The sequence below is a fragment of the Brachyistius frenatus genome, unplaced genomic scaffold (genome assembly GCF_029030835.1).
Source record: "Brachyistius frenatus isolate BFR_SWC_R1_liver_20210118 unplaced genomic scaffold, ASM2903083v1 Contig_57, whole genome shotgun sequence".
In the NCBI taxonomy this organism is placed as follows: domain Eukaryota; kingdom Metazoa; phylum Chordata; class Actinopteri; family Embiotocidae; genus Brachyistius; species Brachyistius frenatus.
The window spans coordinates 522,188-549,366 of record NW_027210656.1 but is presented as its reverse complement, the minus strand read 5'-3'; the positions used below and the strand labels follow the sequence as shown (position 1 = coordinate 549,366).

The window sequence follows — 27,179 nt, the reverse complement described above, 5'->3', positions numbered from 1 at the left end:
ACAATTAACTGTGTGTGGATCCTTAATGAGTAGGTGCGAGGATGCAGGGAAATATTAATATATATATATATTTTGTAATATCTATCCCTTGTCTCAGTGATATAGTCAGATAGATATGAACAGAAATATGCATAGGTCATTAATAAAGATAAGAGAAAAATCAGCTTCTATGTGCTGGTGTATCACCAATAAATTTACCTGGAGCAGTTGGCGACCTCAACACTGATCCCATGGCACTGCTCGCCGCCACACTGAGGGGCGGGGTTATCACAGGCTCGTGTCCGACACAGGCAGGACCCTGCGCTGCCTCCATCATTATGACTGCAAGTGGACCAGCCAGACCAGGAACCAAAGCCCCCATCGACCGTAACATTACGGACCTGTCGGCAACAAAAAGGGCCAAAAATAAAACATTTGAAAGTAATAGCTTTTCTCAGAAACTGGTCATTGCATTAGAGTGATGCTCTCAGGAATGTGTTGCTGTGGGAAATCCAGCACACGAGTATGGGTGAATGCAAACAGAAATCAATTTACCTCAAATAGATGCAAAAAAAAATAGCTGCATTACATAATCTATATTACATCTAAAATTGTACCTTTATTTTCTAAACAGGAGGAAGATATACGAAAACTCTCTTAGGATACGATGAGATTTCAAAACAGAAAAAGAGAGATTCAAAGGCAGATGAAAGCTGTTATTGGACACATTCAAAGGACAGAAATATGAGGAAATAATAGTGGCCTCATAAATGAATATCTGAGGTGCAACAGAATCAAACAGGAAAGGTCTGATATTGCAGGAGCTATGAATTATGACTGATGTCCTGGGCATATGAGCTAAATACAAAAACGGCACTGGTGTAAGATTCAGGGCTGCAGATGATATGAGGCATGTCGCTACTACATTTCAGGGTGATTTAAAAATGCAAAGAACACTTTCACCGGAGGTGAAGAGAGAGCGTGATCATCAGCTGCCTTGGCAGAAGCAGAATAACATCTGCCCTCCGCTCTTATTGGTAATTGAACTCTGCCGTGCGCCTAAATGGGGGACGCTTGGCTGAGACAGACAACATCTGCATCATTGGGCTGCCTAGAAAGCAAACAACTATACAGAGACCGCCAATACAGCAATATCATAATATAATTTACAGATGAGACTAAAAATTATTTGGCAGATGTAAATGAATATTTCATGCTGCATATCTCTCGTGAAAAAATAAACATCAAAATAAAATACATTTACTGATGAGAAATATGTAATTTCTTTCATTAAAATGCCAAAATAAACCAGAAAAGACACCAGAAAGAGGATAAAAGATCTGAAGCATGATGCAAAGCATTCATGTTTTTTTTTGTGGATTATAAGTAATTTCTGTCACAGACTAAAAGCACAACAGATGTGTTATTTTTAATCTAAATAATACTGTAACATTGGAGGTTATGGGGGAAATGGTACAGTGGGTTCCTTAAAAAAATACTGAGTAACAATTTCCATTTTAATTGAAAAACATGCAGGACCGTGACCAGGACTTTTATCTTCCAAAAAAACAGTGAAACAATCTTTCACTTGTTTCCATATAGACGTGAGACTGTGATGCCAGATGGCGTTTGTGAACAGGTTGGTAAAGCATATCTCCTCGTCTCTGCCTACACAACACGACTGTGCAAACTCTTGACTGGCCTCCAACTCCATACTTCCACTTTGCAGGAAAATGCAGAAGAGCAGGCTTTCAGCCAGTTTAGCTTTCCGCAGACTGTTAACGGACTCATAGGGAGTGAAACTGTAACTGTGATAAAAGACTGCAACAATTCAATGCCAAGATGTAACAACTGACAAACAAGAAGTAAACATGGACGTTTCCTGTTCTGGACCAGCTCTGAACTCCCTATTGCTGGCTGTCAGCATACTTATTAAAATAAGATTAATGCTTCCTCTAAATGGACTGGACCTGGTTAGACTGAGGTTAAGTGTGTTAATAACTAGTCCATCAGTGGTAAGTGGAAACCAAAAATACATCAAAATTCAAGTGTTAGTCTCGCTGGGAACAGGGGTATTATCTTTATTCTGAATCCTGAATTTTAAAGCAATAGTTTGACATTTTTTGAAAATGTACTTATTTTGCTTCTCTGCCATGAGTTAGATGAGAAGATCAACACCAATCTTATTTTTGTTCATTTATTATGATGCTGTAGCCAGGAGACAGTCATCTTAGCTTATCATATTGATTGGGAAAGAGCTGAGGAAATGGTTGATAACATATTATGTCTTGTTTGTTTAAGCTGTGCAAAGACTGAAACATAAAAAAGGAAATGGTGTTTTTTTTGGAAACACACAACCATTAGTTTTGACATTTTGCTTTCTTTATGAATTATATAAACAAAACATACAACTTTAACAACCTAGCATCATTGTTTACCACTGTTTTCACTCTTCATGCTAAGCTAAGCTAACCAGGCTCCTGGCCACAGCTTCATATTTAAAAGACAAAACGAGAGAATGGTATCAATCTTCCTTGCGACCTTTATGATACAGTATGACTATTTTTGATAAAGTAATAACTACAGAAACACTGTAGCTTCCTATTGTTGCTATGGTGAGCACTTGTGATGCAATACATTAAACAATGCAGGGCCTATCTGTTTTAAACTTAAAGTAGCTTTTGCCTCCAGCTAACACTTGCAGCCAACAGCAACTATTTATGCCTACACTATATATGCATAACGTGTATGTGTAATATGTGTTATTGTTTGTGTCCAAGCATGTGCCTGAATGCATATGTGGATGCGGTGTTGGCCAACTTTCTGCCACAGCTCTGCTGACAGATGCCACTGGGTGCTCATAGGCTTGAGTGCCAAAAACACGAAGCCACATAAAAGGGTACAGCAGCACTCTCGGCTGTGACTGGTTTGAAAATTATGTCTGAGACACTGCAAAAACGGCAGCGCCATGCTGAAATTGATAGACTTACCACCCCTTAATACTGCTCCCAATTTTGGTGCACGTTAAAATAAATGGAAGCGCTGTTTTGCTAATGAAGCAGCAGTCAGAGGTAAGTGATTGAGGCAGCTTTCTCGATCGTTCCAGCTCCCTCAAAGTCAAGTTGTTCAGTCCCAAGATGCCTTTGTTTGGCAAAGATGTTTCTGAGGTTAGTTTTAGAGGGTGTTGTTTGTTAGTTGTGAGTAACTGGAGAGCAGGGTAGAGAAGAGGAGCAGAGATGAATGCGAGTATTCAATTTATGTGGAGAGGAAGGCGACCACGGGGGCCGAGTCAAGGTAATTGTGTTTTCTACCGACTTTAAAGTTTCAAAGTAGAGACAGAAAAGGAATCGCGTGAAGAGCAAGTGAACTCCAATAAAGCACGCAGGCTACTGATCAGATAGCAGCTCCGTGATACTCACAGGGCATTTTGTGATGCTCTGCTCCCACTGGCTCATTCTGACACTTTCCTCCAGGGTGGTGCATTTCTTCAGCAACAGATCCCAGCCACAGTATGGGTCCCTGGCTCCTACACAGGCTCTAGAAGGAGAGAACAAAGTTCACTTTTTATGGGCTTTTATTAAGCGGTCATGTATGCATTCAGACGGTTCTGCATCAACATGAAATCAAATGCAGGTGAACGACAAAGGGGCGAGAGAAATGATGGATGGAAATAGAGGAAGTGGGAGAGATAAGATGGTAGCAGAGGGTATGGGAGAAAGGGTCAGAATAGAGAGGGCAGAGGGAATAAGGAAAATAAGAGAGTGTGAAAAGGCAAGACACAGGTGTAGATAGAGTTTATGGAGAGGACAAAGAGGAGAGTGGAGAGAAAATTAACAGAAAGGAGTTGGAGGAGACAGGCTTCTCAAGTGGCAGAACAAAGGAGCGAGATAAGAAAGGCAGGAGAAATTTTTTAATTTTGTTTATGAATGTAGAGCACTGACATGCATTAGACTGCATCAGCATCATAAAATTATGCCGTAACCAAATTTGCTGAGTGATTTTTCAGGTAATCTTCAAACAAGCACTCGGATTACAGTTTTGCCTTCACAATAATATATTTCTGACTCAAATAGATTATCAGCCCTGCAAATACTCATTGTGAGGATGCTGTAGTAAAGATAGCTGGATCTGTCTTTGCCGTATCTGCTTCAGATAGTTTATTGAGTGCAATAAAAAGCCTGATGTTACTCTTTTCCTATAAATACAAGTCCGCGGTGACAGCACAATGACATATCTCTGAGCTGCAGGCGACAACACTGCCTGACATGCCCCTGGTGAAATGTAACAATGTTGTTCGTGGGTTTCATAACAATGAACTGCGTGCAGGCAAAAACAAGTGCAAGGAACACATGATCTGATACTATCTGTCCATATGACATTGCAGAAAGGCAATACTCGTGCTTGCCTGCACACACAAAGTTGATGACATACTGTCTGGGCGATGAATAAAAAGCAGAGAGAGAGAGTTATGCACTGTTCGGACGAAGATATCAGGGCCGACGACAGCAGTGCAAAATGAAAGGGAGAAGGAACAAGCCAGTACCTGCCTTTCAGGGGGCCTTAAGGGCTTTGCAGATTGTACGCCACCCATCACTGAGCCACACAGCCAAAGACAGCCTTCTAATATTTCAAACAGGTAGACCTCAAAGAAATGTCAGTGACGAATCTCGTAATTCTCCCTGTAGCTGCCAGTCTGTGTCCATGGTTTTATTTCCTTTCTCTGTTTTGTCTTTTCTCACTTTCGAGCACTCTCAAAAAAAAAAAAAAAACCACAAAAGATGTGATGCAGTGTCATAATGGCTGCAGCATATATCACAGAGCCACAGCTGTAATACGAAGCCTAAACTCTTTTGTGCATTCCAATAACAGCTCATTGTGCGAGATAAGGAATGCAGGTGTGATTCCTTTACTGCGTGCGATGATGGATGGGATCCCAATCTTGTGGTGAGTTTTTCACACCCTGGTGCCTGTCTCGGATTTTCTTTGCCAATATTTATACCTTGATGGAGCTTCTCCCAGACAGACGGAAACTCAATATATCTGATAAACACACACGGCCACCACAGGACTGTGCACGAGGCAGAGAGGCCACGGTTTTGTGTGTGGGTCAATGACAACGAGAGACATCGAGACAGTGAGCGAGACAGACAGAGGGCAGCCCTGGGCACCTCCAGTGGCTCAGTCAAAGCTGATTTAGAGGGTTTTAAACCTCAGCGCCCTGACCAACACAAAGGCCTGGCCCTCTCCGATAAAGAGCATCTTATGAAAGAGGGGGCTTTGAAAGTTTGTTGTGAGCACATTTGCTTTTGACAGTTTCCACTGAGATTAATGGTGTTTGTTTGTCTGTGCATGTACTCACTCTCTGCTCTTGTGGTAGCTGCATCTCTTGAGTGGGATCTTGATGACCTGGTCTCTCACACCCACATAAAGCTCGCTGCGGCTGTGCAGGATCAGCAGGCTTCGGATCGGCTGCCTCTTCCTGGGCGGGAACAGCTCGATCTCCTCCAATAGGCAGCTCCCTGTGGACTGGTTGAGAGGGGAAAGCACTTTCCTGATAGTACCGTAATCTGGAATAGAGAAGAGTGGATGAGAGGATTTGGTCACAAAGAGGAAGAAGGGTGATTATCTGCACAAGGAAAGGTAAAGTACTGAGCAAAGAGGACTCAGGGTAAGAATAGCAGACAGTTTGAAAAGGGAAAAATACAAAATACAGTGGTGTGAAAAAGTGTTTGCCCCCTTCCCGATTTATTTTTTTGCATGTCTGTCACACTTAAATGTTTCAGATCATCAAACAAATTTAAATATTAGTCAAAGATAACACAAAATGCAGTTTTTAAAGGAAGTTTTTTTATTATTAAGGGAGAAAAACAAATCCAAACCCACATGGCCCTGTGTGAAAAAGTGTTTGCCCCCTAAACCTAATAACTGGTTGGGCCACCTTTAGCAGCAACAACTGCAATCAAGCGTTTGCGATAACTTGCAATGAGTCTTTTACAGCGCTGTGGAGGAATTTTGGCCCACTCATCTTTGCAGAGTTGTTGTAATTCAGCCACATTGGAGGGTTTTCCAGCACGAACCGCCTTTTTAAGGTCATGCCACAGCATCTCAATAGGATTCAGGTCAGGACTTTGACTAGGCCACTCCAAAGTCTTCATTTTGTTTTTCTTTAGCCATTCAGAGGTGGACTTGCTGGTGTGTTTTGGATCATTGTCCTGCTGCAGAACCCAAGTTGGCTTCAGCTTGAGGTCACGAACAGATGGCCGGACATTCTCCTTCAGGATGTTTTGGTAGACAGTAGAATTCATGGTTCCATTTATCACAGCAAGTCTTCCAGGTCCTGAAGCAGCAAAACAGCCCCAGACCATCACACCACCACCATATTTTACTGTTGGTATGATGTTCTTTTTCTGAAATGCGGTGTTACTTTTACGCCAGATGTAACGGGACACACACCTTCCAAAAAGTTCAACTTTTGTCTCGTCAGTCCACAGAGTATTTTCCCAAAAGTCTTGGGGATCATCAAGATGTTTTCTGGTAAAAATGAGACGAGCCTTAATGTTCTTTTTGCTCAGCAGTGGTTTTCGTCTTGGAACTCTGCCATGCAGCCATTTTTGCCCCGTCTCTTTCTTATGGTGGAGTCATGAACACTGACCTTAACTGAGGCAAGTGAGGCCTGCAGTTCTTTGGATGTTGTTGTGGGGTCTTTTGTGACCTCTCGGATGAGTCATCGCTGCGCTCTTGGGGTAATTTTGGTCGGCCGGCCACTCCTGGGAAGGTTCACCACTGTTCCATGTTTTCTCCATTTGTGGATAATGGCTCTCACTGTGGTTCGCTGGAGTCCCAAAGCTTTAGAAATGTCTTTAGAACCTTTTCCAGACTAATAGATCTCAATTACCTTCTTTCTCATTTGTTCCTGAATTTCTTTGGATCTCGGCATGATGTCTAGCTTTCGAGGATCTTTTGGTCGACTTCACTTTGTCAGGCAGGTCCTATTTAAGTGATTTCTTGATTGAGAACAGGTGTGGCAGTAATCAGGCCTGGGTGTGGCTAGAGAAATTGAACTCAGGTGTGATAAACCAGTTAAGTTATGTTTTAACAGGAGGGGGAAAACACTTTTTCACACAGGACCATGTGGGTTTGGATTTTTTTTCTCCCTTAATAATAAAAAACTTCCTTTAAAAACTGCATTTTGTGTTTACTTGTGTTATCTTTGACTAATATTTAAATTTGTTTGATGATCTGAAACATTTAAGTGTGACAAACATGCAAAAAAATAAGAAATCAGGAAGGGGGCAAACACTTTTTCACACCACTGTATATATACTGACTGAGAAAAACTGCAAACAAGCCAAAGAGAACTCAGAATGAACCACACAACAATCTACCCCTAACAGAGAGGCTCTGAAATAAGACTGTCAAAAAGAGTAGTGGCTGGTGTGCCAAGCTTGGTTATGTCATCAACATGCAGCCCTGTGGATGCTTCCAGGGAATTAATATGGCACCTGAATACATGATTCCTGGCCTACTTTTCTTTAAGGGGATATTCTAGAGGATAAAAGCACTTTGTACTTCATAGAGAGAAGAGCGTGGAAATCCATGTCATTGTGAATTCGTCCTGACCTCTGTTTTGTGTAAGGCAGGGCCCGTGAGATGGAGTTGGGGCAAATTTTCTCTTGGGAGAGCAAAAACAAACATCATCTATTATACATGCAATCCCCTGGGTGAAGAAAAAGTAATTAGGTGCACAGAGACGCCATTGGCAGAAGGGTGAATTGCTAATAGCTAACTTTAAGGCAGGGAATGTAACAGTAAAGCTTTGCCCTAAGCAGCACGGGCAACAATGCATTACTATATCGAGTTACAAGTAGTGTAAAGGACCACGACTTGAAATGCAGAAATGTCTTCACCATCCCAGTGAGGCTCCATTACTTTGACACGTTTGGGGCTCAGTGGGTTGTGTTTAGAGTATGTGAACATTGAAGTTTTAATGTGAGAACTGGACTTCTGGAGAACTGTCTGCTAACTGTTGCTAATGCTAATGGTCAGTCATTAGTAATAGTAATAGTTATCATTCGTATACTCTTAGCTTACCAATAAGTATATGCAGTAGGTTATTATAGATAATTGTTGTATTTAGTAGTAGCTTTATTTGTCATGTTTTTGTGTTACACTTTATGTGTAAGCAGCTGTCTTACTGCTTCGACGGTGGTGGTGCACTGTTCCTGCCAAACTGGTTGTAGTTACTGTATGCATGTTGCTTGCGTTGTGATTTAGACTAAATTACTATTTTATGTTTTTTATTTTATTTTTCAAATAATTATTTTTGTATTGTACTTCTTTATTTTATTAATGTATTTGACTCTACGTTTTGGTCTTTGTGCTGCTGCAACAACCAAATTTCCCCCCTTCAACTCGATAAAAGCTCATCTTATCTTCTAATGTCTCCTTTTCTACTATAACGTGTTACAATACCGAAGATGTGATATGAAGAGAGAGAGAGAGAGAGAGAGAGAGAGAGAGAGAGAGAGAGAGAGAGAGAGAGAGAGAGAGAGAGAGAGAGAGAGAGAGAGAGAGAGAGAGAGGTGTGTGTGTGTGTGTGTGTGTGTGTGTGTGTGTGTGTGTGTGTGTGTGTGTGTGTGTGTGTGTGTGTGTGTGTGTGTGTGTGTGTGTGTGTGTGTGTGTGTAGTTGGGGTTGTAGGAACATTTTGGAGTTGTTTAAAGGCAAAATTGACAGAGCTGAGCTGAGTAACAAAAGTAAAGTAGCATGTAATCTATCTAATGACTGTTTCTGTTGAGTAATTAGTAAATTACTGTTATAATGAGTGATAGTATGTCACGAGTAAGTGATGTCATTTTTATTAAAGAAATGCACCTTTGGTGTACTTTCGTACTTTGTTGAACCAAGAATTTTAAAATCTTTTGCATTCAACTAAATTCTCTTCACGTTAACTGCAAGACAGAAAAATACTGCTACAAGGCAGAAATTGCTCACAGGGGCTGAATTAGAATTAGGTGAATTATACTGCAGGCTGTACATTTGAATGAAAAAAAACAAAACACACCTTGACATCTGGGAAACCCTCAGTTGGAGCTATCAGGCTTTCCGGCATGGCCCCAATCAGCAGGGTGCGTTTAGCCGTTAATAATAGCGTGTGATTAGGTACAGTATGTGCGCTAGCCAATGGCCTTGGCAGTGTTTCAGATGTTTTCATTAGCGTCTGGTTAGTGTCTGGGGAACTTGCAATGTGGGCAACTCTGGTCCAATGCTACATTTATCACAGCACCATGAAAACAATGAGAGGGGAGTTTTTGAGGGAGATGCCAAGCGCAGAGGCAGTGAACTGGAACAGGTTGTGTGTGTGTGTGTGTGTGTGTGTGTCTGTGTCTGTGTGTGTGTGTGTGTGTGTGTGTGTGTGAGATAACCTAAAATAACATTGACGCTACAACAGGAAGATCATGTTGACATTTCCCAGAGGGCTTATGGTACATTAGCGCAGTGAAGTTCAAATTCTGTTCAGTACACCTGTTCATAATCCATAAATGTGTGTTATAATACAGACACTGAAACGCTGCTGTCTAGCTCGTGTCTTGCTGATACTGTTTTCCACACCGTGCCAAGTTTGACAACACATATTGTCACTCCAGTACGATCAAATAGTCGACTGATAAGCAGGCACGTCAGACAGGGTAAACTTATAAGAACTGTATGTGTGTGTTATTAATTACCCATCTGTTTTCTTTCGACACATGACTGTTGGCTGTGTCGAGGTGTTTATGATCTCTTTGTGAGGAATTGCATGAGACTGACATATGGCGCGTTGTCTGTGTGTGCCTGCATGCTTTCAGTTTAGTGTTTGTGTGAGTTCAGTCGGTGCATATGGAGGACATATGGACGTAAAGAGTGATCAAACTCATGTCAAAGACAATGCTTTGATGTCTCCATGACGATAATACAGATCGACTGGTTTCATTGTTCTTCCTTGGAGGCCTATTTCTTTTCCTGTGCAGAGTGCACTTCAGGGGCTTCAAGCCCCTGAAAACTTGATTATTTCTCTGAAACAATCAATAGTTATGACTGTATAAGTAACAACTAATGCTTACATTTGAAAAAAATAAAAACATCCTTAGCTATAATTCAATAAGAATATAAAACTAAAACCTCAGCTGTCAGATTCTGATTGATTTAACCAAATTCTGCCCACTTCAACCCAGTTAGTGCAGAAAATAAGATGCAATGCTGCATAAATATTTCATGTGACATAATCAAAACTGACTTGACAGAAAATACCGCAGTGCTCATATTAAGAGGCTGATTGGAACATGTCACAAAATGACATTAGAACATTCAGATAATATGCAAATGATAAAACTTGAGATAGTAATATGTGTAGTGTGGACAGACAGACACTGAAAGCAGATTTTACAAAACATGCAGTCTGGCAGAGAAAAAGTGTCACAAAGAACATACCAGTGGCCATATAAATGATGTGGAACAGCATGTCCTTCCCCTGCACCACATCCACCGCCACATGAGTGAAGCGGACATTGTCCTCCATGAAGTAGGGAACGGGTACCACGGGTTGGACCACCTCATGCATCAGCAGAAACTTCTGAGCGTCCTGCAGGTTTCTTTGAGTCAGGTTCACATAGGAGCCAGAGTCGATGGTGCCGCACTGTGGAGGCGGAGAAGTTGCAGAGAAAAAGGGATTGACTGAGTACATTAATAAAATAAATGTTCTTTGGAATGGGAAGTGAAAAGCTTAAGATTTTTGTCCAGAAGAACCACCACAGATGGAAAAGAGGGGGATTGGATGATTAAGTGAACAAGGCTTTAAAGTCAATTGCTGCCTTGTTGCAGTGGTTTGCTATCTTCACAACCTCGAGGCTTTTGTACTCAATACCTCGAGGCTGATGGAAGAAGACTGAATGAATGTTTGACTGAGCAAGTACTTATCTCTTTTATTAGATTTGTTCCACATATGCATATATATTGGTGGTGAGTTTTGTTGGAACCCCAATAATAATGTCTCTTGATTGTGCCATTCTTTTCCACAAAATAATATCTTAGAATGATTGCTGTTTAAAATATTACTGAATACAATGCTCTCTCTAAGTTCAGCAACATCATTCAAACAAAGAAATCCCCTCAAAAAATAAAGTGTCAAAATGGCTCGCACTCAGGATTCTAAGGCTGCAGGAAACTGTAGTAACAAAATATCTCACATAAATAGTTTGATTTCATCGTCACAGATTCATTTAGTTTCATCAGGCGTTGTTGACTCTGAGGTCGCATTCTAACTCCCAGAAGAGTTTTGCGACTGAAGCAGAGTGAGTTCCACTGAGCTGGGTTATAATATGAAATATGTGATGTATAAGATATTTCCCAGGGTTGATTTATTAAAAACAGTTCAATAAAATGAGGCCCGACCAACTGGGAGTTTAAAAAAGAAATATTAAGGGTTCAAAAACATGCTTGGTATTTCTTTTGATATTGGACATTATAAAAGTTTTGAAATGTATTGAAATCTATTCATCTAATTGGTTTAAATGGCATTATTGTAACTGCATGTTGTTCTCAAAAATTAAAAAAAATGTTCTTTGACATTTTTAAATCCTGTTTTTTCGAGTTGCAAATGGATCCAACCAGCATTAAATAGGAAACTGTACACTGTTATCAGCAGCAGGCTATATTATCAGAACCCACTTTAGCATTATTAGCATATTTAAAAACTAACAAGCCACGAACATACAGTGTATCTTTTTGGAGCATGTTGTCCAGTGAAAACCACATCTCTCCAGCTCTGGTGATGTGAATTGTTTTCAATAAACTGTGAAGTCTGTGCTTCATGTACCCTATCGATATGTGTTTCTTAAATAATCAATTTAAAAGTCCCTTTGGACAACCTGAAAGGTGTAAAGAGGCTGTTATTCTTTGCTCGTCAAACGTTGACGTTTCAGAGACACTTGGTATTCACAGGACAAGATGATATTCATGCTTTTTCAAATGGAAATATACACCCTCTTCTCCACCGAGCTGAACAAGACAAGGTGAGGCACACAGCCAGTCCACCTGAGGGAGAGCTGGATGAATAAACCTAACCATGCATGTCCTTTTCAGTAACAGGTCCCAGGCTGGAGTCAGGGCTGTGGATTGTGGCCCAATCCACAAAGAATGGGCTCCACTAAGACACAGAGTGGAGAAAACTAAAATAAGCTATGCTCGGCAATTACACCAACCCAAATGACTGGTATCTGTTTTTGTATTGTATTCGCACAAAGCTAACCATATACACAGCCCCTTCCTACTTAGCTGAGACCGGACCTTGGGTGGCGATTAGTTCCTGCTGACTGGCTACAGTGGCAATAGCACAGACACGTTATACCGATCAATCCCCGGCCTTCCCTGGGCTGACAGATGAGAATCATGGAGGGCTTCCCCAGGATGGTGAACGGATCAGTGCCCTCGCCACATCAGGAGATGGGAAATCAAAGCCCTGAAGGACGAGGAAATGCAACACTGTGTGTATATGTGCCTCAAATGAGCTTCTTGCTTATGCCAAAAATGTATTGCGTGTGGGCTGGATTGAAACACATGTCAAAGGTTTCCTTTTGTGGTTTGTCCTTGCATTGCGTGCATGTGTGTGAATCCCCGACTGTCTGCATGGCCATATTTCTGCCACACTGGGACAAAGTCAGGCGCTGCTGGCCACACAGGGTCTAATAACGTCTGTGAATTTGCAGCAGAGAGATGGATGTTGTGATTTCCTCAGAACAGTCAAGGTGAGGGACACAACCATCATTTGGATGAGGGCCCATCCAACACTCAGGTGTCCTGCTCATCACCACGCATTGCTCTTTGCCAGGATGATAAGTGCCACACAGAAATAAGGTTGTTTTACAGCATGTTTTTACAAAATGGATTCCTGTTTAAAAATGCCTGCCAGGTGGCATGTCATCCCTTTGCCTTCCAGGTTTTTGAACATTTTGAAAATGCAGGTACCATGTGATTATAATATGTTGTCAATTTTATAAATACATACAATATTGAAAGGAAAGCAGAGGAAACTCGCACCTCTATTTTGCTGCACTCTAAATATCTAAGACAACAACAATTCTCCATCAGCAGCTCAGAGTTGAACTTAAAACATTTCCTTCATATGGAGCTTAACAATGAATGCATTTTTACAGTAAGCAATTACAAAGTGACAGAAAACCTATATAACAGAGACGGTATTAGCTCCTAATGCACAACGAACATGAATCATAGCCTGAATAAACCCGGCAGGATCAATCTGTGTCGTTCAAATAAATGGGGGGATTTTCTCTCCAGACAGACAGGGAATTAAGCTCTCAATCAATGACCAGGGTGTGCGTGTATTGAGTGATGAATTCACAGTCACAATTATCCCTATTTGGCAGCAAAACAACCCTTATTTTTGGGGGGCGTGTTTCTGTCCAGATATGTAACAGGGCCAGTGGCTTTTGGCTGCAGGTTTCCTGTGGGTGTTTGCTTGTGCGTGAACATGTGTGTAGGTGTGTGAGCAGAAAGGGCTGCAAAAAAAAAAAAAAAAAAAAAAAAAAAAAAAGACAGGCTATAAATCCTGTGCTCGTAAATCTAATCCTCCAACATTGACAAATGCTTGATGAAGATGTCACTGAAACCGAGATAAAGTGTGCATCGGTCCAGCGGTGAGGAGCAGCTATTGTGCCTGAGCTTAAGTGGATAGACGGGGAAGGAGAGGAATAACTGATCCTGGTTTATCCTTGAAGAACACAGCCATATTAAAGCCTATGATACATAGAAACCTCTCTGTAGTGTGACTACCATATACTCCCCAGGATATATCTGTGGTCAGCAATGACCAGATGGGGAAAATTTGTTTTTAGAAAGGTAAGTGAATTTTACTCAACAAGCTTCTGACATGTAGATATGCGAATGCATGACGACAGTGAGACACATTCTGTATTACAGATTGAAAGGTGTGCGCATGTGTGTGTTTAGAAAACTGTCACAGTTGGTACTTTTCCCCTGCGTGCGTTTCATCCAGTTTTTCTGCATGAGCATGCCATTATAAATAATGTGTGTGTGTGTGTGTGTAAGTTGTGGATAGCAGGCAGTGCTCATGCATCTGCTGGCCTGACGGAAACATTATGGAAGGATCCGTGATGGGAAACACGTGTGGAAGTGAGGAGTGTGTCACCCACTGACAGTCAGACCACAGAGGGAATTCAATCCCTCACGGAGAGCTGCGTGGATTAGCTGCCTCACTATCTGTTAAGCTTGCAACAACCGAAAGCCACCGCTGCTAATAAAACATTCCCTCTGTGTCATCAGTACGGAGCAGCGCTTCAAATCAGAATAAGGTGCTCGGTTTGCTCCTCAGGGTTTTAGGATGGAGTATAAACATGAAGTGCCACTTGTGCAAAACAAGGGCAGTTTATTAGGAAGGACTATAGTTCGCAAAGCGAGGATACGAGACATCTCCAAGCAATGATTGTGCCATTGTAAAAATCACTGGATCTTATAACGAGCGATCGTAATGTGTGAGTTCGTGAGCAGGGAGAGCGGTGATTGAAGGAGAGAAAAAATTAATCAGAATGAAGAGTTTCCTGGGACTCTTAGGGGAGGCCGATCAGGGCAAAACACACATTTATTAATTTTACCCATGCTGGCAGCATGGCTCTTGGGATGGCAACGTTGGTCTGTTGGTCCAACATTTTGGTCCAGGCAAACATTTCTGCCATCAAATTTATTTACATTAATATTGCCCAGAGGATGAATCTGACTGACATCGAGCACATACGGGAAGTTCACACTTGTTTTTTGATGAAATTTAAACGTGACGACAACTATTGAAAAGATATTTGTGCCTCCCTCAAGATGAATTGGAACAACTTTGCTGACTAATTTTACGTCTATTGACATATCAAAACTTCAGCTTGGTTGGACATTTCCATCAGCCTCAGCTGTGCTTTGTGTTCTGCACTGGTTTGAAAATGTAAACTAATATATCGAACATGATTAACATTGTACCTGATTAACATCAGCGTGTTGCCATTTTCAGCATGTTACAAAGTTGATTAGCATTTAGCTCAAAACACTGCACAGTCTTGCAGAGCTGCTAGCATGGTTGCTGTCTGTAGAGAGACAGCTTGATTTAAATGTGAACAAAACAGCCCCGGGGGCTTCAGTAGAGTTTCATTACCTGAAAGTCTGGGTTGGGGTTGGGGTAGGGCAGCCAGGCGGCCCTTGAGTTCTCCTGGTACTTGAAGGGCCCGTTGAAAACCTGGGATATGGCACTGAGATTGAAGGCACACACTGCAGATGCAGCAATGCTGTTTCTGAATGTCAGGGACAGAAAAAAAAAAAGAAGCAAAGACAGATCCAATAAAGGGGGTTGAGAGGATGGAGGGGATGATAGATAAAAGAGGGAAAAACAGAGATAAGCATTAAAAGAGTCTAATTGGGAAAAATAGATCACAGTCAAAGCAGGAAACTGTTCAGGATGTGCTGCTGTTTGTAAAGCTGATCTCTGTACGTTTGTATTACTCTCCAGCAACAACACAAATCAAACACTGAACAGACAGACGCAGATGTTGGTGTGAGTGATCATCATTATTGGATTATAAATCCAGCAATAGGACACAATTAAGCTGCTCGGCTTCTCTGATTAACTGTACAGATTTCAGGTCTGAAATACAGCTTTGACTTTTTAAGCTGTCAGTTTCAACAAGTACCGCTCTCCTCCTTCAGAGGAGAAAGTAAAGAATGAGAGTATTAACTCTCAAACTGAGACTTGGGCGATGTGAATTATAATCCAGCCCAGCTGTTCATTAAACTCTGTGCCTGTAGGGGGAAATGTTTCCAATATCCTTCAAAAGACTTCTTTTTCAGCAATGTGAAGGCATTGACCATAAAGAATTGATTACTCAGCTTTTAATAATGGTCTGCCCGTGCTTGTATGTGTATGCGGAGGTTGTGCACACACGAGAAAATTGTGAGAAAGTGAAAAAAAAAAGAACAAAAAAAAAAGATGGTAAAACAAAAGAGGAAAGTGCTATGATGCTTATGAAAAGAGAAACTAATAATTTGTATTACAGGGATACTCATGTTAAGCTTCTTTCATGGGATTTATTTGATATGGCAGCAGGACTAAGTAACCCAGATGGTTTGGGGGACATGGGAGAGAATTTCCGGTCGGCCATGTCAACAAAATGTTCATACATCACTCAATTTCAGAAACTTACTGCATCAAATATGAGAACGAATTCATATTTCATGCTTAAGCTGATGCAGTTGAGCCACGCGCACACACACATGCACGCACACACGCACACACACATAATTGATGATATTTGTTGGTGTTTTGGCTTTCAAAAATCAAATGGAGCCATGAAACGAGGATGATGATGAAAATTACTTTAAAACACTTGAACTTTCGAAATCTGATTTCCAGTGATATTTAATTTAACCTGATTATTTACAAAGACTGGAAATGTCTTTCAAAGCAGGGGAAACAGAATAATTAGTGAGTAACTTGCAAAGATGCCACATCATGGCTGGAAAGAAAAGGAATTGGTAACCAGGGCAATTTTGAAAATGCTAAATTAAGGGTTTTAATATTTGTTGAATCTATAATGACAAATCTAGCCATTATGTGCACATTTAAAATTTTAGATTTTTGAACAAGTCATTGGAAAAGCAAGCCAGAAACGCTGTTTTCAACCAACTCATGGAGCTCTAACATTAGCTTTACTTGCTTGGTGGTTATTGCTGATAAAAATCGACCAGTTGTTCGAAATGAAAAGCCAACTTTTTTCTACTTTTGTCAAAAAGAAAGAACCAGCTTACACCACTAAAAATTTGGAGTGGTAACTTTGCCACATTCATTATTGCAAACTTTATACCATGTGAGAAAGGTTGAGGTGCAGCAGCAGTAACTAAAAGGGTCTGTGTTTAGCTAATGTTCAGCTGTAAATTACATTTCTGGGACATATATTGTTACAACTAGTAAAGTATCATGACACTCACACGTTGGTAGTAAAAATGCCGTAGAGCAGCTCCAGCTCAGGCAAGTAGAAAGTGCCCTGCAACTCGTTGTAATTGAAGGGGATTTCTCCTGGTCGGGAGCAGTTCAGCCGGGACTTCATGAAGGTGGTCCACGTGTCCTCCAGGAGGAAGCGACCGCCGATGTCATTTTTACAGACGCGTCCGGCGCGGGAAAACACCGTCCGGCCACAGTCATGCTCCACTGCATTTTCCCGGAAGAAGAAGTACGTAAAGTTGCCGATGTCATAGGAGGAGACGAAATTCGGTTCTGTTGGAAGAAAGGTTAAAAAAAAAAAAAGAGGAGGAAAATGAACGTCAGAAAGAGAAAGAAGACAGAGAGAAAAATTGAAGGCAGTCAAGAAAAAGATGAAGTGCAGAGAGATGATGAGAAGTACAGAAAAGAAAATATTTAAGGTTGTGGGAGTAAGAAGGAATAGGAGAGCAAATGGGTATGTGGTATGACTGATTGACTCGCAGTGTGTGTGTGAGTGTCAAGCCCACACAACAGCAGGTGATCACGATTAATAACTACAGGCCATGTTATTAATGACGTTGTGTTGTTATAAGAAAACTCATTTTTCACTCCCCAAACCTAAAGGTGAGGATGAGAAATGACCAAAACAGGTGTAACGTAATAGCTCTCACCCTATCTGGAACATGCGACCTCCACGACACGTTCATCTTTATGTATGACATTATTGGATCTAAACCGCACACTTTATTCTCACTGACAGTGATTTAATTCAGCTTTAAATGAAAGTGTTCCCCCCCGCGCCCCCTTCCTCATTTCAACCCTTTTTTCTGCTCTGCACCTTTGGAGGGCAGTGCAGGGGGGAGACAGAGGGAGAAAAAAAAAATCAATTTGCCATAAGATTTGTTATTAAACCTTCTCCCAGAAGGTTGTTGCCAAGAAATGTATGTGGTCGTTTTTAATTTATTTTTTCAATTTAGCTTAAATGTGAATCAGATAAAAGTCACTTGCTGACAAGCTACTGATTGACCTGCTCCTCCTCTGTTGTCTGGACACCTTAAGGTGTGTGAAGTTCCCCAGTCTGCCTTGAGGAGGTTCCTGTTTGAAGTGTGTCTGAGCTTTCAAGGAAAAATATATTGATTTGTGAAGAATTCCCAATTATATGCTCCTCCTAAAAGCATTGTTGAGGTAAATATAGTGATTTTCTAGTTGCTTAGGAACTTTATAAATAATTGTTTTTGCTGATAAAAGGCAACAGAACACTTATAAAGAGAGGGTCTTCTTCTTTTGACATTTGCTACACTACATTGCTCAGAAAAGTGGTGACTTAGGGAGAAACACAATCCTTCAAGAGAGCGAGTCCAACTCCCATGCTGGATAAGCATCTGCTATACTCAAGCATCCCTCAGCAAAACACTAAATCCCCACCAGCTGCAGTGCTGGCGTTCATGAGTGCTAAAGGGAGAGCGCAAAAACGAAAGAAACCCCCCTTTATTGTGTTTCTCTCGATTCTAAAATGTCCATTTATATTTATGCACCAACGTTTACATAGATTTCAATAAACTGCAACATTTATCTGAATGACCAAACTTTGGCAGCTGCCTACCGTTGAGCCACTTGGAGTTGTACTGGGCAGTACGCAGCGGTGGCAGGCCGCCCAGGCTGCGGTAGATGGCGGGGTCTCGCCCGGAGAAGTCCATGGCAGTGGCAGCGTAGAGCTCCCCGCTGGAGGTGATGAGGGCGGTGGAGTTGTGCAGGGGGTTGTAGGGACACCGAGCCATGCCGCTAATCTGATCGTGGATCTCTGTCAGATTAGTCAACTGCAACGTAGGGAAATGAAGATATATAAGGCAGGAAGCACGAAGGTTGATCACAAGATGAGAGAAAAATGAGATTGACTGCAAGCAAATATTACTAAAAGAAAATGACTCTGATTGCTTAAAACAAAAGTGTCCCATAAATTAACAAACTAAAACTATACGATGCAATATCCATGGGAATGAGATGCATTTTCCTTCTTATTTCTTAATAATAGATTATTGTACTCCGCATAAATCTATAGAACAGAGTATCAAAGGGCAGCATTAATATGCAAACCGGAGGAGTCTGGTAATGTTTTGTTTGTTCCTGCCAATATGCAAATAGTACAGCGTAAAAAAAAAATACATTTCATCTCATTATGCTTTGTTTGGTTTACATCTACTGCGGCACACACACACACACACACACACACACAAAAATATATATGAGGTAGACCTTCAGGAACAGGAAACATAATCAGAGAACACATTTAGAATCATTAGTAACATAAAACACACAAACAGAGCAGCTGCTTCAAGTCTAATGTTAAGAAACCACCTGTTTAGAAACCAATAAAATTCCTAAAACAGCCTTCTTAAATCAAGTCACTCCCGGCTGCAGTGTTGTCGCTGGTTTGGTCGCTGATGTCTCTACAGGACACCCAGCTGGTTTTTCTGGCTATAACATTATCATACCACATATTTGAGAAGCTCTTCTGAGCTCAAAAGAGGCTTGATGCGAGATGCAGTCCTCTGTCGCATACTGCCTTTGAATATGAAGCCAAATCCAACTCCCTGCTTTTTAAAAATACTTTACAGCATGACCCTGGCTTAGCCCTGACACAGTGCACTGGTTCCTACTCTTTAAAAAAAAGAAAAAAAGAAGCGGTACAGGCCATAGCTCAGTGACTCAGCCCTGAATATCAAAAAGGAGTAATGCAATTTTTAAATCCGAGATGTAATTATATTTTATGGTGCAAAAGTAAACACAGTATGCAGGGATTAGCTCATGGTTTGTGCTTCCATCCAAGTTCATCCAAGTTCTAGGGGCAAATGCATGACGCAAAAAGATTGAACTAATCTCAGGTTTAGAAATGCACAAATGATAATTAAAATTATTCTATTTGCAATTATTTTTCTATCAATCAGCCGCGGTTCACAGTTTTGAAGCTGATTGCAGAGGACCTCCAGTGACAGTGTATGTCTCGCGTGATTCAGAGCTCAATCTGTCCTCTCTCTGCACACATTTTCACTGACTGAATAATCTGTGGATTCCTTCCCTCATCCCACAAAGGAGGCTCCCTCTCTTCAGGGCAGTGAATTGTGGGGGAACCAGGCGACTTCTTCAGCCAATTTCCTGGAGCCGGTCGATTTGGATCAAGGGTTCTGTTAACTCCTGCCATCTCTGTTCAACCCAAACCGCAGCAAAACAGAGCTGCCCTGTCTGGGCTCTGCCGGGCCGAGATGAAAGCCCGGTATTGACTCGTTCTTCTGCCCGGAACAGCCATTTTTAGGTCAACTGGGTCATTTAGAAACAACAGGAGGAGTGATGAACAGATAAACTGCGGTGCATCCGTTTCATGTGAAGGAAGTGAGGTGAAAGTCGCCTCTGTAGTGGACCCAGCAGCTGCGTGAGTCGGACACTGAAGTGACTTTAACTGCCTCTGATAGAGACTTTTTAGGAAGAGACAGCTCACAGTATAGACAGACTGCTGTGAGAGACAGTTGGGTGCTATGTGTGGGGCTATTGAGATAATTTTTTTTAACTCCCCACTGTGACAGGAAATCTTGCCAACAGCCCTGCGGGTGATCTTAGACGTGTTAGTGGACAGGGTTGTCAATGATATGCCACTGTGGGTGGACACATCCTAGTAGCTTTCTGTCAAGTGAGTGTGAACAGAGTGTCATACAGAACTTCTTCATCTGGAGTCTACCACAGACCGCCAGTGACAACACTAATACAGTATGTTAAAATATTTTCTAAAGTAGAACCTTTGCCAACTATCAGCACTATTAGAATACTAGTAGAGACAAAAGTCAGACTTGAAATATAAGAAAATGCATATTAATCCATGTTTCCATCATCTACTGTTGTGGATGAACAGTTTTTCACTCGGTTGCATTTCAATCATTGCAGAAGAAGAGGACAGCACAAAATGATGTAATTAAAGGCAGTAAAACCTCAAATGGTTAACAGCTGTTTAATCTATAACCTCCAAGCACTAATTAAAATATTAATATTCTGCTCATTCTCTATTCATCATCACAGCTGATAGTAAATCTGTCCGAGTGTGATTCCATCGCTGTTGCCGTTCCCAAACCGTGTTTCACATTAACGGACGTTCAGTGGGTAAATATGACAGCGCCTGATGAAATACTGCTATAATAATGCCATGACATTTCAACTATATGTATTTTCACAGCAGTAAACAGTCATTATGAGCCTGTGACCTTTGGATGCAGTGCTTTTGGACAAAAACAAATGTCATCATAATAGTAAACTCCTGCCGCCTCCTCCTCCTCCTCTAAAAATAATTCCACAGAAGGGGAGCCAGATATTTGATTTGGCCCTATCATTGTTTGAAGGTAAGAACAATATTCTGACATTTGAAATGTTTCTCTGTACTTGACTTCAGTGGGCATTTACCACCAAGAATAGTCAATAAATACAAGTTTCTTAGCTGACACTTGGGTTACCAAGAAAGATGGTTATTAGCACAGTGCGCTTTTACAATAAAAATGAGACGGCTGTGGCAAGTTAAAAGCTTGTGGTTAATACACAACAAAAATCTATGGTTGCCTTCACCGCGTCTACCTGTTGAAACACAATAGCAATTCAAACTGAAAAGTCTGACTAAACATCCCTTTAAAGGCTGCGATTAAGAGCTACAGGGGAGTTGAAGGAGCAGGAGAGAGAGAAATGGAAACCTTGCGTCGCACTAGACTGAAATGACAAAAGACAATGTGATGTGGTACAAAGAAAAGAAGCTAAATAATTGCTATGACTCATGACAGAGGGCAAAGCAGCACAGATAAGACAAGGAGCGTGTTTACTTGGAGGCCATGATTATCAGGAGTAATGAGCTTAAGGCAATATTTTGATTACAGCACTTAACAAGTTTGAGGTAACACAACTTCCACAAGAGGAGAGCTTAATAAGATTCTTTTTATAATTAGTCTACATCCCTGACTGCACAGCAGGAGGAAAGAGAAGCCACGAGAGCTTATACAGTGACTCATGTGATAAAGATCGCAACTCAATCACATACTGATTAAATATGTTGATCAACCTTCACGTGTCCTTCTGTCAGTTCATTCAATAACATTTCACTCTTTATATTTGCAGTGTTTACAAGCTTGACATATCACGACTATTCAAGAATAGTGACTTATTAAGTTGTGTTCTTGGGGTAAATGGTCAATATATGGCTGTAGTCAACATCCATACAACATGAGGGACTGCTACGACCCGCAGGGCCAGGTTTACAGCACTCAGAAAGACAGTCTGCAGAATTCGATTACGTTCTTGTTGTCAGAAGCTTTGCTAAGGTGCGATGAAAGATATTAAACTGTGAAGATTTGATTAACATCTCTGAAAAATTAGGGAAAGGCTGCAATTTATTAGCCTGGTTCCGCACACCAATTGCTCACAATTTCAAACTTGTCTGTTATTATAGTCTGGAATCCCTGTTCATGTTAAAGTTAGTAGGTTTATATAGATTCATGCTGTGAATTTGCATCTGGTAGTGCCAGATAGAATTTTATTGCACATGTTCAACTTTTGATTTGTAAAGGAAGAATAAGTGTAATCTTAAACCCAATGCTAGACATGCTGTAAAACAAAACACTGAAATATACACGAATCCAAAATATAGCCATTGGAGCATAAAAATAAATGCAACAACGATCATACCATCCACAGTCACAATACTGAAATAATGAAAATTACTGGAAGTAAACATGCTGGAAGATTACAGGTTGCTTGCAAGAGTAGCTCAAAAATGATCTTGCAGGTTGTAGCAGTCGATGACTTGCTGACTTTACTTGGATGAAAACAATTAGGCATCAAATTTGCAATGGTGATTTAAGTATCACCATTTAAGTGGCCTCAATTGATAATAATTAGTCTTTGTGGGAAGATAATCAAATAAAGGTAGAAGCCAAAAGTTCTGCTGTTGTTCTTACCGTTCGGTTGGTGCAGATGGGGGTGAAGGCATTGGTTCCACAGGTAAACAGCCTGTTCCCATTCACCAGCAGCACCCTGATGTAGTTCTGGCACTCCTCCTGTGGAAAACACACCCGCAGACACACACCTCACCGTCAGCAGTTAGCAGCAGTGCCATTATCTATCCGCTGACAAGCAGCATTAGGCAGCTGGACAAAATTACTCTTTATGGCAATAAATGAGAAAAACACCTGTAAGCACAGAGGGGCTGCTCTAAAACGTGGCCAAGCCAGACAGAGTCAAATCAAGGCTAATGCCCACATGGCTTAGCTATGTCACATCTTTATTCAACGGGGACCTGTTTTGGAGAGGGTTCTACGTAAGGTGGGAAACATAAATGCAACAGGCGTGGGAGAGGACCACTCAGGATTAGTTTAGAAAATTGCTTTGGCTTTGTTGATTGGTCAGAAAGTGAAATGAAAGTGTAGCCTCTCCCATACTTTATTCACTCGTGTTTCTTTTCAGTCTGCTCTCTACATTAATCAATTCAAACCACTTTTCTCTAAATTATGGGAAAGTACATGCTCACCACTCATTTCTTGGCTTGCTACTGCTCGGAGGTTTTGGCCTAGGCTTCTAGCAAAACCACTCAGCTTTTGGTTAAAAGCGCTCGACAAATAAAGCGGAACTGACAGAGTGATTGACTAAATGATTGATTGCCGCTGAACGTCATGAACTCTCTACATAACGGTCAGGCTCTCGTGGAGGTTTTCTGGTGATTTCCATCAGCAAAAGTCATTCTGTAGCAAAGGTAGCAACAGTAGTCAGTATTCATGTTGAGAGCGGCCTTTGTTTTTGTCCTAGGACGAGGTAATAAACTCATAGGGTCCTCTCCATCTGAAAGGGACCAGCAGGGGTGGTGAGGGCCCCTCGTAGAAATTTAAAACCTCGTGAATCTGCTATTGTCTGAGCCACTTAAGGTGCCCTGGGCAACCCCTGTATCCCCCTCCTCCCCCTCTCAAGGGTCTGATTTAGGAGTGGAGGGCATCGTAGCAGAGCTGGAAGGAAGGAGGGTAAGGGGTTTTATTCCCCCCCATTAAGATGAAGGTTGACTCGTAAAACAACTCGTTTCCTGGTGCAAAGCACAGCCTAAGTATGTGTGTATGGGTTTATATGTGCGCCTTCCAAACAGAAGATGTGTGCATGAGTAGTCACACTTGTGATGCATGCCTATATATCTGCACTGTTTGTGCAGCTCGTTAAGCACTGTACACTTGTTAGTGTGTGTATGTGTGGGTGTAGGGACGGGGGTGGGTTGTGAAAGGGGTCTGCATAATTCAATTCTTCTCTGCAGTTTGTTTCTGCGGTAAATAACGGCATATTTAATATTTACCCAGCTTCACAGTCTTGACTTGTTTATGGAAACTTCCTGACAAATGTTCCATGTCTGTACTGTAATACAAAGGCTGCTGTGCTTGGATCTCACATTATAAAACAAAACAGAGGCAGCAATCAAGTCCTGTCAAATCAATTTAACTCTCCTTTCTTCTCCCCAGTTGGAATAAATCAAATACACAGGAGAAGAGTGGATGCGTGCATTAGGAAAAAAAAAATACAATCACTTGTAAATTCACTCAAAGCACAGGGACGGTATCTGTGTAATAGCTTAAGCGATGGCATATTGCTGCGCATTGAGCTAGGTAATAAACCATCGAAAGCCCTGTCAACTGCTGGAGAATGAAGTCTTTAATGCTATTCTTAGTGTATATCACAGCAGCTGATCCCCAGAAGGCAACAGTGAGCAAAACAATTTGACTCCGCCAGACAGCAGTGACTCTCAAGGACTGAGGTGGCTTTGGTCTGTAATTCACACCAGCTATCTTGTGCTGGCCAGCCAGTGCATGCCTATTATGGGTCCCTAACCACCTTTCGCAGGAGGATAAATACACAGCGGTGCGCACACACACACACACACACACACACACACACACACACACACACACACACACACACACACACACACACACACACACACACACACACACACACACACACACACACACACACACACACACACACACAGGGATCAGGGCTGGGCAGTTCACCTACAAGTCAAGTTCAGCCCTAAACCATATGTTTTGTCGAAGAGAGTATGCCAGTTAACCACATAGAAAAACACACTTGTGCACAGAAGAAAATGACGAAAACAATAGGAACTCCCTTTGTACTACTGCTGTCTATAAATAAAAGTTAAGGTGTGGTTGGAAAGCTTCTTACTTCACAATAAGTTGATTTAAACCCTCTTTGAGGTCAAACCCACACACAAGGCAGGGATTCCCAGGGTTTGTACTGTATTAAGGCTGAATAAAAAGCCCCATGTTGATTTCATGCCTCAACATGTTACATCATCACTGGACATTTGCTTTAAATTTTAGTCTGCTATTTGGTTGTGATATGGTCTTTAAAATTGATCATCTGTGTCTGTAAAAATAAAGGGAGATTTGTGATTTCCGGCTGAAGAAGTTTTTTTAAATTTTCAAACCAAAACCATTATGAGCACAGTTGTGCTGGCGGGAAAGTCCGACATCTGGAGCCTTCAGTTCCACTTGTAAACAGCATTCACTTGTGTTATTTTTGTTGATAACCAAACCCACACGAAAGTGTTGAATAATCATTCAGGCTCTGGCTTTGAAATTTCCTTCTGCAACAGTGTTCGAGTTTGTAATTCATTATATTGTTGTTATTCTCATCTTCAGGTGATCTGGTGAGTGTTTTGTCAAATCTGAGAAAACAACCCTTGTGATGTCATCAAGATTGTCTTGGGTTAAACTTTGACATGACGTTGACTAATTCCCCTGACTCCTTCGAAAATTTTAATTTGTCCAGTACTTTATTCATTTTATTTATTTATTTTGTTTATGAAAACTGCTGCAAAACAAATGACATTCAAATCTTCAACAGACTTGTTTGCAGTGCTAGTTAGCAAATGATAGCATGCTATCAATAAATGGTAAATAAAAATATACCTGCATTGTCATTGCAGACATGTTAAGCATGCTGATGTAAAGATTTAGCCACACAGAGCTGCTGGCACGGTAACAGACTGAAAGGTTTGTTTTACTAAAACGGGATGTATAGTTGGAAATATGTGGGCATACAAGGCAAAGTGTAAAGATGAGATGTTATGAAGTTACATCATGGGAAGTGCAGAATCAATTTTTTTGTCTTTTACACATACTCAAAGTTGAAGTAACTTCATTACAATCAATAAGTTCAGTTAGGTGCAAAGTAGAAACCGTGCTAAGTTCCTGAAGAACAACTTTTACACAGGCCAAGATGTTTCTTTTACAATACCAATACTTAAACTTGTTTTTCTCAGCATCGTGACAAGACTCTGATAAAGCGATATAACTGTGTCCGGGGATCACTTAAACTCACCTCAGATTTTCCACGGCTAAAGCAGGCTCCCTTGGTGAACTCATCACAGTGCCACTCAGCCTCCTGCAGAGAGAAAGAAAAGCAGTGTAAGGCTCCCAATAAACCTTCAAGAAGAACCAAACATTGGGTGCCATGTCACCATGAAGCACTTTCAAAAGCACTCGGTGAACCCAAACAAAACAATGCCTGGCCTTCAACTGGAGCCAAATTCCCACCTTTTTGAAGGCAATTTGATGTCTGGTGACGAGCGTGGCGAGACAAATGACACATTGACAAGAAAACACAGTTAGAAAATATAATGGAAAACCATACAGCGATTGATTTGGGTGTGAGGAATGGATTAAAAAAATAAGTGAACGGTAAACGATTTTGACATCACAACTACACTGTACTCTCAATTCCACGGGTCCACACTCGCACACAAACACTTACAGCACGCACAACACAAGTTTATAAGCCATGTTAAATACAGACACAGAATCCAATTAAGGTGCATTCCAAGCAGAGACCTCAAGAAACGAGAGGCAAGAGCATGCAGACTCAAATGTCAATTTGATTTATGTGTGAGGGAAAAGGAGGGATCTTAAGACATAACAGGCGAGTCCCTAGAGTCGGATGTCAATGTGATTTACATGTAAGAAAGAAACAGAGGGGCGCCTTTTACGTTTCACTACAACGGGGAGAAGAATAAGAGGATAAAACCTTGTCTCCTCCGCGGGTGCTGCAGTTTCTACCGTTTAATTTCATCGCGACCTCTAGGGAGCGGGGCTTCTTCAT

General features: G+C 41.3%; 1 protein-coding gene across 2 annotated transcripts in view; it reads right to left on the bottom strand.

Annotated features, from left to right (window-relative positions):
- The window catches only part of sema5a (sema domain, seven thrombospondin repeats (type 1 and type 1-like), transmembrane domain (TM) and short cytoplasmic domain, (semaphorin) 5A), a 125,050-nt gene that overhangs the window by 45,237 nt on the left and 52,634 nt on the right, over window positions 1–27,179 (bottom strand). For both annotated transcript variants that reach the window (XR_011311195.1, XM_069705510.1), the window contains exons 5-13: window positions 26,403–26,465; window positions 22,985–23,083; window positions 18,607–18,820; window positions 17,012–17,297; window positions 15,186–15,321; window positions 10,448–10,652; window positions 5,339–5,546; window positions 3,399–3,516; window positions 199–380 (exon numbers count right to left, since the gene is read on the bottom strand). Coding sequence is in view for 1 of the 2 variants with exons in the window: in XM_069705510.1 (XP_069561611.1) it covers window positions 199–380; window positions 3,399–3,516; window positions 5,339–5,546; window positions 10,448–10,652; window positions 15,186–15,321; window positions 17,012–17,297; window positions 18,607–18,820; window positions 22,985–23,083; window positions 26,403–26,465 (1,511 nt within the window). In the remaining variant the exon portion in view is untranslated. The remainder of the gene's footprint in view (window positions 1–198; window positions 381–3,398; window positions 3,517–5,338; window positions 5,547–10,447; window positions 10,653–15,185; window positions 15,322–17,011; window positions 17,298–18,606; window positions 18,821–22,984; window positions 23,084–26,402; window positions 26,466–27,179) is intronic.